The sequence below is a fragment of the Heteronotia binoei genome, chromosome 16, assembly GCF_032191835.1.
Source record: "Heteronotia binoei isolate CCM8104 ecotype False Entrance Well chromosome 16, APGP_CSIRO_Hbin_v1, whole genome shotgun sequence".
NCBI classification, from domain to species: domain Eukaryota; kingdom Metazoa; phylum Chordata; class Lepidosauria; order Squamata; family Gekkonidae; genus Heteronotia; species Heteronotia binoei.
This window is the reverse complement of record NC_083238.1, coordinates 37,441,522-37,454,411: the sequence shown is the minus strand read 5'-3', so window position 1 is coordinate 37,454,411 and position 12,890 is coordinate 37,441,522. Positions and strand designations below refer to the sequence as shown.

General features: G+C 44.3%; 1 protein-coding gene across 8 annotated transcripts in view; it reads left to right on the top strand.

Moving 5' to 3' along the window:
• ZNF385B (zinc finger protein 385B) overlaps positions 1–12,890 on the top strand; it is a 267,958-nt gene that overhangs the window by 223,211 nt on the left and 31,857 nt on the right. For all 8 annotated transcript variants that reach the window (XM_060257194.1, XM_060257193.1, XM_060257192.1 and 5 more), the window contains one exon: positions 4,533–4,695. In XM_060257194.1, coding sequence (XP_060113177.1) covers positions 4,533–4,695 — 163 coding nt within the window. The remainder of the gene's footprint in view (positions 1–4,532; positions 4,696–12,890) is intronic.

The window sequence follows — 12,890 nt, the reverse complement described above, 5'->3', positions numbered from 1 at the left end:
GAAAAAAAATTATAAATTTACCAGGCACATACATTTTTTAAAAAAAGAGTGCAAAATCTCCACCAAACATTTTTTAAAAATATTCAGCTCTTTATTATTTACAGGACGATGGATTTAGAGGTTGAATGTTTTTAAATGGATGGTTTTTGTTTTAGTGTCTCTTTAAATACTCTATGTACAAGTAGTGAATTTATTCTATTAACCATACTTTACTAAGCTTACTTATTAGGAAGAAAATCCTGCTGAACTAAATGGGACTTACTTCCTAGTAAACATGTTTAGGATTGGGCTGCCAGTTATTCAATGCATTTCCCTAATTATTCATGGTAAGTGATTAATATTGTAACAGTAAGCAAGTGTTAAAAGTTCAGCCACCATTAGCATGTCTGCAATAAGTACTGTAGTCAATATTTTAACAATGCGTTATTGATTTTCTGGATATGTCCCCCTGCCCTATTTTACTTTTTGCCTTTAGCTATTTTGAGCAGTTCTGTAACAAAAAAACAAGTCAGCACATAGATACACAGCCTTTTCTCTTCTGGAAATGTTTGTGTTTCTCATTACACATTGCTTAGTCTAACGGCTGTTTTTACCCACAGTAATTTCCATGGTGCAAGTATATGCAATGAGGGCCGTTACTTAACACCAGATATATGTGTATTTTTTCCACCTTTCCATTTCTTCTCTTTCCATTATTCACTTTCATTCCAGTGACGAGACTCTGTTTTTTATGCTCTCTCCCAAGGTGATGGTTCAATAGCTTCTAGTTTCATTGAGACTAATACAGTTGCCCTTTCTAAACCAACAAAGCTTTCAAGACACCCCCAAGAGGGATTGGAACTTGGTGGAGGTGTTGAGAAAAGTTTGTGTGCTTAGTTATTACGGCTTGCTTTCCCTTTTTAACACAAATGAGCAAAAGGCAGTGTCCCTAATGTACGGTAGCGATGCGATTCTTAACAGTGTTCTCTGCATGGTACGAGAACCATCTCTTGCATTTTATTTCTGTATGTGAGGTACCGATATGGCCCATCTCTCTGTGTCGTTAGTGAGAAGCATGCTTTCTCATGCACCCTTTGCTATAGATGTGCTAGATGGGAGCAATACAGAATTACTTATTCCCCATTAATGTATTTAGGCACTAAGGCCACTCAGTGTGCTAGTCTGAACTACAGTTTTGGTATTAACTTAGTTAATATGTATATTTCAATAAAGGCACAAGCACACTTGAAACCCATTAATAAATAATGAAATTTATTATGTTTCATGTTTTAGCAGGAGAGCCTTCTGCAGGCTCAAGGGGCCTTGTTCCGATGGGAGAGGGCATGTTTCCACCGGCAAAGGTGTCTTGGGTCGGAAGAAGAATCCGTTATTAATAAAACAGAGTCGTGGAATCCAACTCCCCAGGCTTAGAATGGAGAAACAAGTATTCAAGAGTGGTGCTGCACACCTTTAAAAAATATGAATCATTCCTACTAAATAGGAGATATCTGACTTTTGGTTATAACTGAATGCCAGATTACTTGAGACTATGGGAGATCCATGATCAGAGCTTCTGGAATTTTATTTAAAGTTAAAAATAGCCTTAGACAGGGATTTTTATGTAGGAAAAGCCCAGCAGGTACTCATTTGCACATTAGGCCACACTCGCTGATGTCACAATTGTTTCACACAGAACTTTTTGTAGAAAAAGCCCAGCAGGAACCTATTTGCATATTAGGTCACACCCCCTGTCACCAAGCATGCTGGAACTGTATTCTTGCTAAAAAAAAAAGGCCTTGGCCTTAGAAGAAGACCATATGTGTTCCTCCACAGGACAAAGAGCAGGTAGTTACAGTTGTCCTGGATTAAATAAAGGTGGGGCCCACAGGGACTCACAGAAAAGGAAAAATCTTGTTTCCCGTTCTTTGCCACCACCTCTGCTTCCCCACTCCATGCCTGTCTCCTCACCCTACCTGCTGGCTTCACCTTGCTTGGCCCTTCATCCCCTCACTATTTTGAATTGCTTCCTCCATATTTAGCCACCTCAGCTTGCCTTACTGGGGAAAAGCAGACTGGGGGAGAAGAGGCGAGCTGGTGCTGGCTTCAGCTTCCTTCCTTACCTGCTCCTCGTGTCCATAGCTGGCAAATTTGTGCTTGCCAGTTTGGGGGGGCTACAGCAACTCTGATTCCATTTGAACTCCAGGGAATTGTGACATCGGCATATGTTCAGTCCCAACTCACTTGTTGATTGAGGGGTGTACCCCCAAGTTAGGGTTTTTTTCTGCAAGTCTGTGGTTTTTCCCAGGTTGTCAGAACACTATACTAAAACCATGACTGGCCCTATCGTACAGATTTGCCTATAGGGAGATATATGGAAGCCCTTGTCTATTGGATACATAGATGTGAAGTTCCATACCCAGTGCTATGGTCCAGTTCCAATTAGGCCTTGCACTTAATTTAAGTGCCCAATTAAAACAGTTCCTTCCATAGGTTCTACCATGAAAGTGAGCGTTATGCTGAACATTTCCCAGAAAATGTTTTAGGTTGCAGGTGCTATGGATGAACTATGTCTTTTATGCTTCAACATCATCATTTTTTCTTAAATGTCCTCACGTCTGCTCCCCTGCATTGTTTTCCATACTTACAGCACTAAGAGTTTTGGAAAGCGAGTTTTAAAAATTCATTAACACAGTCATTTATTCTGAGTGCAATCCAGCCATAGTGAAGCACATTCCAGACCTTCTGACATTATGGGAGAGTTCAGCCTAAGCTTTGCTTACACCCATTGAAATCTGTGTGATGCAGAAGCGCTTCACTGTGGCCAGATTGTGCCCTTTCCAGCCTTCATTTACAAAATTTCAAAGCCAATAGGCATATTTTACTCTACCTAAAAGCAATGAACCATGATGCCAACCTTCCTTTGGATCTGTTTCTAATATTAAAATGAATATAACTGCACATACCAAGCCTTGGAAATCTGTATATTCATCGATAAAACTTAGTCTGCTTGCTGGTATTGTAACAGTGCTAACATTTACACTCTCGTACCAGTGCAAGTGAGTACAACTTGCGTCCTACTAAACTGATTGCAGCCCATCAGCCATGTACAGTGTTCCACCAGAAGTTCAAGAAACTTGTTTCCAAGATACTGTGTATGTGTTGGGAGTGGAGGTGGTCAGTGCTCCCTCTAAGCTATGGAGTCTTGTGAGCAAAAATTCTACTTTATGAGCTACTGGAATTAAAAGTTGTGCACAAGCAATTTGGCTACTGCATAAATAAATTTGCTCTGGGGCCAGAGTGTGTGGACTCTTATCTGGGAGAACTGGGTTTGATTCCCCACTCCTCCACTTGTAGCTGCTGGAATGGCCTTGGGTCAGCCATGGCTTTTACAAGAGTTGTCCTTGAAAGGGCAGCTGCTGTGAGAGTCCTCTCAGCCCCACCCACCTCACAGAGTGTCTGTTGTGGGGGGAGAAGATATAGGAGATTGTAAGCTGCTCTGAGTCTCTGATTCAGAGAGAAGGGTGGGGTATAAATCTGCAGTCTTCTTCTTCCTGAACCAAGACAAAAATGTGTGAGCCAGAGACTAAAAAAACTGTGAGCTAGCTCACATTAACTCAGCTTAGAGGGAACACTGGAGGTGGGGGAATAAGCAGGCTTCAATACATGGCGGGTGAGTGGCATTTGGTTGTAGTGTATCACAAGTTGTGCAGTCCTATGGTACAGCAAGCAGAAGTACAGAGATCACAGTGTTTAGTAATATGAGCGCTTTCACTGCACATTTCCAATGACACTCAGTAAAGTTTAGGAAAAGTAAATGGGCTATAAACTCATGTTGAATTAAGTCACCTTTGACATGCCCTGTTTGCATAGGATTGAGCTCTGTAACTCAGAGTTAAGAGCCCCATGGCGCAGAGTGGTAAAGCTGCAGTACTGCAGTCAGAGCCCTCTGCTCATGACCTGAGTTCGATCCCAGCGAAAGCTGGTTCAGGTAGCCGGCTCCAGGTTAACTCAGCCTTCCATCCTTCTGAGGTCGGTAAAATGAGTACCCACCTTGCTGGGGGGGAAGTGTAGATGACTGGGGAACGCAATGGCAAACCACTCCGTAAAAAGTCTGCCGTGAAAACATTGTGAAAGCAACGTCACCCCAGAGTCGAAAACGACTGGTGCTTGCACAGGAGACTACCTTTACCTTTATCCAGAGTTACTTATGGGCTTAGACAGGAATAATTCCCACCCAGGGGTATACTACGAAGGTTCTAAATCTTCTATATTTATCCTTTTACAACAGCTTCAGTTTCAAGTAAGATTAGCTAGAAGGCTGTGTCTCTTATTTCCGGACTCAAAAATGTACATTCGGCATTAGAGTCTCAAAGTCCATTGTTTACCTCCGGAACGCATAAAAGCCAAGATCATTAATGAAGCACGGCTAAACCTGGTCAGGCAAAGGAATGTGGTGCCTATTATTGAAAGCCATATTTTATTCTCTCTCCCACCCCCACATTATCATTGGTTGCATGATATGAAGTATGAGCCTGCTTTGTTCTCCTTTGTAGAGCCAGGCCGAGGCCCACTACAAAGGAAGTAAACATGCCAAGAAGGTCAAAGCACTAGAGGCAACGAAAAATAGACCAAAAGCTGGTGCTCCCAAGGACAGCGCAAAGGGTAATGCGAGCTGCTCTGCCACGCCAGTCCCAGCCAGCATCTCTGACAAATCAGGTCAATGAAATTTTTGTTCTATACTTTCTTTGCTTCCACGCCTTGTTTTTGCATGAGATTTCTGACTTGCATGCTGCTTGATCATTACAGTACTTCCTGGGAAAGGACTGATGTACTGAATGACAGAAGATTGATTTCACTACTGTGTTGTGTTTCTGGGCACCATTCCAAGTGTTGGTTCTTACCCTTTGTTCCTAAGCTTATTGGGGATGTAGTATCTTGCAGGAGCACCTTCTCTTGTATTGTCCATCCCACCCATTAAGATCTTCTTCTCAAGCCCTACTCTCTGTGCGAGAGCCAGTTTGGTGTAGTGGTTAAGTGCGTGAACTCTTATCTGGGAGAACCAGGTTTGATTTCCCACTCCTCCACTTGCAGCTGCTGGAATGGCCTTGGGTCAGCCATAGCTCTCGCAGAGTTGTCCTTGAAAGGGCAACTTCTCTAAGAGCTCTTTTAGCCCCACCTACCTCACAGGGTGTTTGTTGTGAGAGATGGAGGTAAAGGAGACTGAGCTGCTCTGAGATTCTGAGTGGAGGGCGGGGGATATAAATCCAATATTGTCTTCTTCTTCTGCACCCTCACAGAGAGTGAAGCAGATAGCAAATAGAGGTGAGGCTTTTTCAGTGGTGACACCTTGCCTTTGGAATGGCCTCCCCCTTGAAACTCACCTGTTGGTTTTTTCCAGTTTTATATTCTGGCTTGTTTTTAATAGCATGTTTGGTTGGGGCTGCTTCAGTCAGGTCTCTGGAAAGGGGGGCAGGCATATTTTCTAAATAAACAAATCCAAGATTCAGAACTACATACACATATGTACATAAATACTCATCGCAAAAAAAATCTGAAGCATTTTTCAGATCTGAAATCTGAATACAAAATTGTAGAACTTACGGACATTGTGGTGCTGCTGACCACTCATCTTCTATCCTTATGGAACTCCCTGCCTGGGACACTGATGCTTTGTATTTTTGAGGGAGGGGGCAGAGTGGGAAGGCTTCTAGTGTCCTAGCCTCACTGGAGAACCTCCTGATGGCACCTGATTTTTTGGCCACTGTGTGACACATGGTTTTGGACTGGATGGGCCATTGGCCAGATCCAGCATGGCTTCTCTTATGTTCTCAGGACTGTCCTCAAAGGTTGAAGATGAATTTGCAAAGCTCTGTGGTCTGGAAATGGAAAGAAGCAATTCCTATACAGTTTAAGTGGCATTTCCTGTATCCTGTTGAACATGACCATTAGGGTGGTGACCGATGACAGGCAAATTAAGGGGTGCCACAACACATCCATCTATAATAATCTTTTTTACAACCCACAAGCCATACAGAAGCAGAATGAACAACGCTAATTAATGACCTGAAATCATATTATTACATATATCATTCATCCTAGCACAGCAGACATTGAAAAGGTTAGAGACAGTGTTTCCTCTAAGCTGAGTTAGCATGAGCTAGCTCACAGGTTTTTAGCGACCTCACACATTTTTGTCTCAGCTCAAGAAAAATGGCACATTAATTCATGCAGTAGCTCACAACTTTAATGCTAGTAGCTCACAAAGTAGAATTTTTGCTGCCAAGACTGCAGCTTAGAGGGAACATTGGTTAGAGATTGTCAGAGAGTCACAGGGCATTACCTGAGCCCATATTTGCATAGCAGAGGAAACTTAGCTACTTGTACAATGATTCTTTGGTCAACCTAGCCAAATGAAATTTAAGAGCCTTCTGCCGAGAAAATCGTTTATTCACTAAAAAAAGAGGGAATACAGGCATGCTTAAGTATAAAATCCACAGTGACATACTATTGAGCCAGTGATTCAATCAAATTTATCAGACCAGGGCAATATCTAAAATTAGCTGGAATATATATATATATATATATATATATATATATATATATATATATATATATATATATATATATATATAATGTATACAATATCTTTGTGTCGTCAGTACAAGATGGCACAACATTAAATCTGACCAGCTTTAAAAGCATGGCAAGAGCTTGGAGTGGTTGATATTCATAAACAATGCACACATTTGTATGAAGTCATTGGAGCCAAACTGAATAAGAAAGTGGAACTCACTGTCTATGTCAGAGGTGGCCAAACTTGCTTAACATAAGAACCACTTAGAATAAACATCAGATGTTTGAGAGCTGCAGGACATGAATGTCAGATGTTTGAGAGCCGAAAGGAAGGAAAATGGGGCGGGAGGAGGGGAGAGAGAGGTGGAAAGAAAGCAACTTTAATTTTAAATTCATTCCCCCAAGCTGCCAGCTGGCTTGAAGAGTCACATAAAATGTGTAAAAGAATCGTTTGTGGCTCCCGAGCTGCAATTTGGCCACCCCTGATCTATGTTATGGACCATCACCCTGATGGCAGCTTTCAATTGTATGGTGGTGTGCTTATGTCCTAGGCCTGTGGATAAAACACAGTGCTTCTCTTTTGTAAACAAAAAGGTGCCAGTACTTAAGGGCCATCATATCCCCTGCTGTCAGTGGGGTCCTCCCTAACAGCAGTCCATCTGCCACCCACCTCCTCAGATTTTCTGAAGGGCTGCAGCGACTGCACCTTCTGCATGTGTACCCTGAAGTACTCCATGCCCAGCCTGGAACTTAGGGCCAAGAGTGTGCAACAGTATGACAGGCGGTGGCAGTGGAGCGTTCAAAAACCCATGTTTGAGTATGTGAGGCAGTTAGTGTTCTTGCCTGCCAGCTGTGGGTATGTGTCTCCTATATGCTGCCCAAGACACCACCCCTCCCCAGCTTCTCATGAAAGTCTGGGTCTTCCAGGGGCGGGGCTAGGTGAACCTATTGGCTGGAGGTCTTGGCCGATTGGTCAGGCGTGTCGCTTGCCTTGTCCTTTCTGCTGGAGTCTTGGGCTGATTGGTCAGGCGTGGCTTGGCCTGTCCTTTCCGCCAGGGTCTGGGCTGTTTGCTTGGGAGCTGCAGCTTGGCCTGCCCCATCCTTTCCCAGGGTCTCCATCCCCATGTCACAGCAACTGATGACATCTGGAGGTGCAACAGTGTTTATTCACTGCACTGCTGCCTTCTCTGCCAACCACCAAACTACAGCCCCATTCCTTGTTAGCTGAAAAACAGGTGCACCATACTGGTGCAAACAGGCACAAAAAACCCTCTGCTAAAACCAACTTACTGAAGTGCTGTATGTTTCTTTGTGGTATCAAATGCAGCAAGACCATCTCTTCTTAATGTATTTCAGGTGTACATGTTCACCTGAGCAAACTATTTTGTTTGTCCCCTGTATATTGAGAGTTCTTCCCTTCCATCTATTCTTCCCTCTTGGAACAAGTGACTAGTTTAAAACTGGCATCATCAACTCAGATTTGCAAAGGTTGACGGAGTCGGAAATTTGCTCTACGTCTACAGTTATCTCCTTAACTTGCAGTCGCTCCTAGTGCAACTGCTGACAGGTAGATAAAGCGGTTACTTAGAGGTAAACATATGGCTTCATCTAGCACCCCAAGGAGAAAATCACAGTGGCTGTGATCCAGAGATCTGGTTCTGCGACAATGAGATGCTAATGTTTGCTTTTCTTCACCTGCCTAGCCGTCCAACAGATGGCCGGTACTGACAAAGCTAATAGGCTCCGTCAGTCCTGCCTGGTGACAGGGAAGCAGGGACACAGTTCACGCCCCCACAGCTGCCAAACAGGAGATCAGAGGGAACCACGCCAGCCACCTGATCTGAGCCACAAACATTTCTAAGCACTGGATACAGCTCCCTTTAATCAAGAGTGCCTCTTGCCATGACTGTTGTACCTGCAAAAGCTCCGAGCTTTGCTTTGTTATTTCTTTGCTCATGGATCCACTTTCTTGTTATTGTCTTTATCTTACTAAGTACCGTAACTGCTTCTGCCCTGAGAAGGTGTGCGCAGTGGCGCCATGGTCACACAGCGTCATCTGACTCTCAGAGAATGGACTTTCATTTCTTTCTCACAGCTAATACTTGGAATGTTATTAAGAGGGAATAGAGGGGCTTGCAGTTGGTAGATTTGGGTGCTCAGCATTTTGAATGTATAACGTATGGACCTGAACCTATATCTGGGGGAGAACCTCAGTTTTAGCAAGAGATAAGAACATAAGAGAAGCCATGTTGGATCAGGACAATGGCTCATCCAGTCCAACACTCTGTGTCACACAGTGGCCAAAAAACCCAGGTGCCATCAGGAGGTCCATCAGTGGGGCCAGGACACTGGAAGCCCTCCCACTGTGCCCCCCCCCCCAGCACCAAGAATACAGAGCATCACTGCCCCAGGCAGAGAGTTGCAACAATACGCTGTGGCTAATAGCCTCCGATGGATCTCTGCTCCATGTTTATCCAATCCCTTCTTGTATGCTATACCTGTCTATTGTCTTGCAATAAACCTTCTTTGATAAACTCATAGAGGTGATCCTTGAGGAGGACTGTGCAGAACTTGACACCTTTGCACGTTTTTCATCCAGCTTTGGGGTACATGTGCAGAATGCACCCACACCCCCTTCACTGGGTCAGCGCGCAGTTCACGGCTCTCAAACCGACCTCCCCTTTTACTGGATCAGTGTGCATGCTATAAGAGTGGCTCAGAATAATGAACAAGGGGGCAAGAGTTTTCTTTTCTACTTAAGTAAGACCTTGGGATATCCAGACTGGTATTGATTCACAATAATAACCTTGCAACAGGGCAACCTATGATGCATCTTCATCTATTTGGACCGCATAAACAACCTCGTGGGGATTCCTGTAGCACACTCATCCTGCTTTTCCTTGGTAATGCTGACTACAAAACCTTGTGGGAACGTTTGTTCTCTCCCTATATAATCCAGTAACCTCCATTAAACCTAATGCATAATCTGAAAGAAAAAAAAACACCTGTAAAAATAAGTTGCTGTTATGGCTAGTAACCCTTGGAGGCTTCATTAGTTCTGCTTGCAAAGGAGCTGAATAGGCAGCCATTCATTTCTGAACACTATTAAGTAGATATTATATCATGGGACATAGCCTTTACCTTTGCACTTATTTATAAATACCAGCTTCAATATCTGAAATGTTAAGCACTTTACCATATTGCTTCATATTCTATTCTGTGATTATTACAAATAAAATAAATGGCTACTGATTTCTCTCTAGGGCAGTTTACTTCCTAAAATGTTATGTAAGGATAGAGGCAGGGCTCGGATTGAGCAGGAGTGCACCGGAGCGCCGCTCCTGAACCTCCAGCAGTCCCCCTGCCTCCTCCCCACCTACCTTTCAGCAGTGGGGGAGCTGCCTAGGAGAGCCCGGGAAGCGAAGTTGGTTTCTGTTCCCAGGCGGTTTCAGCCACCTGGCAACAGAAGCCTCCAGCCAGGGTCTGCATGCCATGGGGAGAGACCTCCCTACTGTGCATAGATCCCAGTGCCAGCTTCTGTTCCCAGGCAGTTTCAGCCACCCAGCAACAGAAGCCTGCAGCCAGGGTCTGCGTCAGCCCCATAGCTAAGAGTCACAGTCGCAGGGGGCCAAATGAGGGGGGGGCATGGGGGGGAGAGCAAGAAGCTGCAGAGGGTGGTGGCCACCCCTCTCCTTCCCCCACCAGTGTGATTTAAATTGCATGTAAGCTCCGATTCCCTTCTACCTTTCCTGGAGCTCAGCCTGCAGTGATCAACTTCCAATTCCGAAGTTCAAAAGAAGGATGATTTGTACCTCTGCACTCCCTCCTCATTTCCCTGCTTTCCTGTGCCCTTCCCCAACCAGGAGCAGGAGGGAACTAGTGCAGCTTGTACATGGTGGCTGGGGGAGACATGTCCTAGCCACCCTCCTCCCTCCCTCCCCACCTAAGAAGGACTCTACCTGCCCTTGCAGCTTGTGCAGTCTGAGGGCCTCTCCTCCCACCCACTCAAGAACTTACTGTTATGATGGTGGAAAATAAGGTAGCACATGGAACCCCCAGCTCTCCATGGCCAGACTAAGGACTGCTGGGAGCAGGGGGTGGGGCTGGCTGCACACCTACCCACCCAACTTTCGGAATCTGCCTGCCCACCCCCCCAACTCTGCTCAGAGTGCTTCATATGTGATATATGCAAATGAGTTATGCTATGGAGCTGAACCTTTTTTTCTGCAAAACAACCCCTGGATAGAGGGGGAAATGACTGACACAGATTCAGTTGTGGGTGAATACAGGCCATTTACAACAATGGGTATAGAACCACACCAACATTTCCCATGTCCAAACCCAACACCAGTTAAGATGACACTGACTGTCATTCAGGGATAGTCTTGTGCACACAAAAGTCCATTACGATTGGCACCCCCAGCATCTGTGTTCAGAAATCGAGTGTTCATACATCAGTTATCAGCAAGATTCAAGTCCAGTTCCACCTTAGAGACTAACAAGTTTGGGGAGGGGAGCATTTGAATAATAGAATCATAGAGTTGTAAGGGATATCCAGGGTCATCTAGTCCAACCCCCTACACAATCACAAGTACATACCCAGTGACTCCTGCTCCAAGCCCAGAAGATGCCCCCCCCCAAAAAAATACCCCTCCAGGATCCCTAGCAAAACTGGCCTGGAGACAAATTGTTGCCTGACCCCAAAGTGGGCAAACAGCATTTCCCTGGGCATCTAAGAAGGGTCCACAAGAACTAAGCACGGATGCAACCCTTCCTACCCTCCATCTCATGATCTGCCTAAGTTCACAGAATCAGCATTGCTGTCAAATGACCATCTAGCCTCTGTTTAAAAACCTCCAAAGAAAGAGAGCCCACCACCTTGCAAAGAAGCCTGTTCTTCCTAATGTTTAGTTGAAAACTCTTTTGATTAAATTTCAACCCATTTGGTTCTGGTTTGACCTTCTGAGGCAACAGAAAACAACTCCTCACCATCCTCTATATGACAGTCCTTCGAAGTACGCAAAGATGGTGATCTTATCACTTCAGTCATCTCCTCTCCAGGCTAAACATACCCATCTCCCTCTTCCTTTTCTAGTAGGACTTGGTCTTCAGACCACTCACCATCTTCATTGCCCTCCTCTGGACACATTCCAGTTTATCTATACCTTTCTTAAATTGTGGTACCCAAAACTGAACACAATACCCTAGGTGAGGTCTAACCAGAGCAGAGTAAAGTAATACCATCACTTCACGTGATCTGGACATTATACTTCTGTTGATACAGTCCAAATTTTATTTGCCTTTTTAGCTACTGCATCACACTGTTGCCTCATGTTCAGTGTATGGTCCACTAAGACTCCTAAATCCTTTTCACACAAACTACTGCCAAGAGAAGTCTCCCATATCCTACAGTTAAGCATTTGTTTTTTTCTACTTAAATGCAAAACTTTACATTTATCCCTGTTAAAATTCATGTTACTTGTTTTATTTTAGCCGAGTTCTCTATCCTGTCAAGATCATCCTGTATCCTGACTCAAGAGCCAGTTTAGTGTAGTGGTTAAGTGTGCAGACTCTTATAACCAGGTTTGATTCCCACCTGCAGCTGCTGGAATGGCCTTGAGTCAGGCATAACTCTCGCAGAGGTATCCATGAAAGGGCAACTTCTGTGAGAGCTCTCTCAGCCCCACCTATCTTACAGGGTGTTTGTTGTGAGGGAGGAAGGTAAAGGAGATTGTGAGCCGCTCTGAGATTCAGACTGTAGGGGGGGGGATATAAATCCAATATCATCATCTTCTCTGTAGAGAGCCAGTTTGGCGTAGTGGTTAAGTGCACAGACTCTTATCTGGGAGAACCAGGTTTGATTCCCCACTCCTCCAAATACAACAGCTGGAGTGACCTTGGGTCAGTCATAACTCTCAGAGTTCTTGGGAGAGCTCTTTCAGCCCCACTTACCTCACAGGGTGTCTCTTGTGGGGAGGGGAAAGGAAAGGAGATTGTGAACCACTCTGAGACTCCTTCAGGTAGTGAACAGTGGGGTATGAATCCAATCTCCTCTTCTTTTTGTTACCACTCCCTTCAAGTATTGCATTTCTGTTCCTTTAGAGTATTGCATTTCTCCTCCTGTATTTGCTACCCCTCCCTTTGAGAATCAAAGCTCACTTCAAAATCTCTGTTCTACTGCAGACCAGCACAGCTACCCTCTGAAATTATACATAGGTTATTTACTTCAAAAAATGAATGGAGATATTAAGAAGTAATGTAATAAATGATGGCAGGCATAATTTTCTTTTTAATTTCAATAATAGTTGAGTGAAGGGGGCTGGAGTTAATGTATGAAG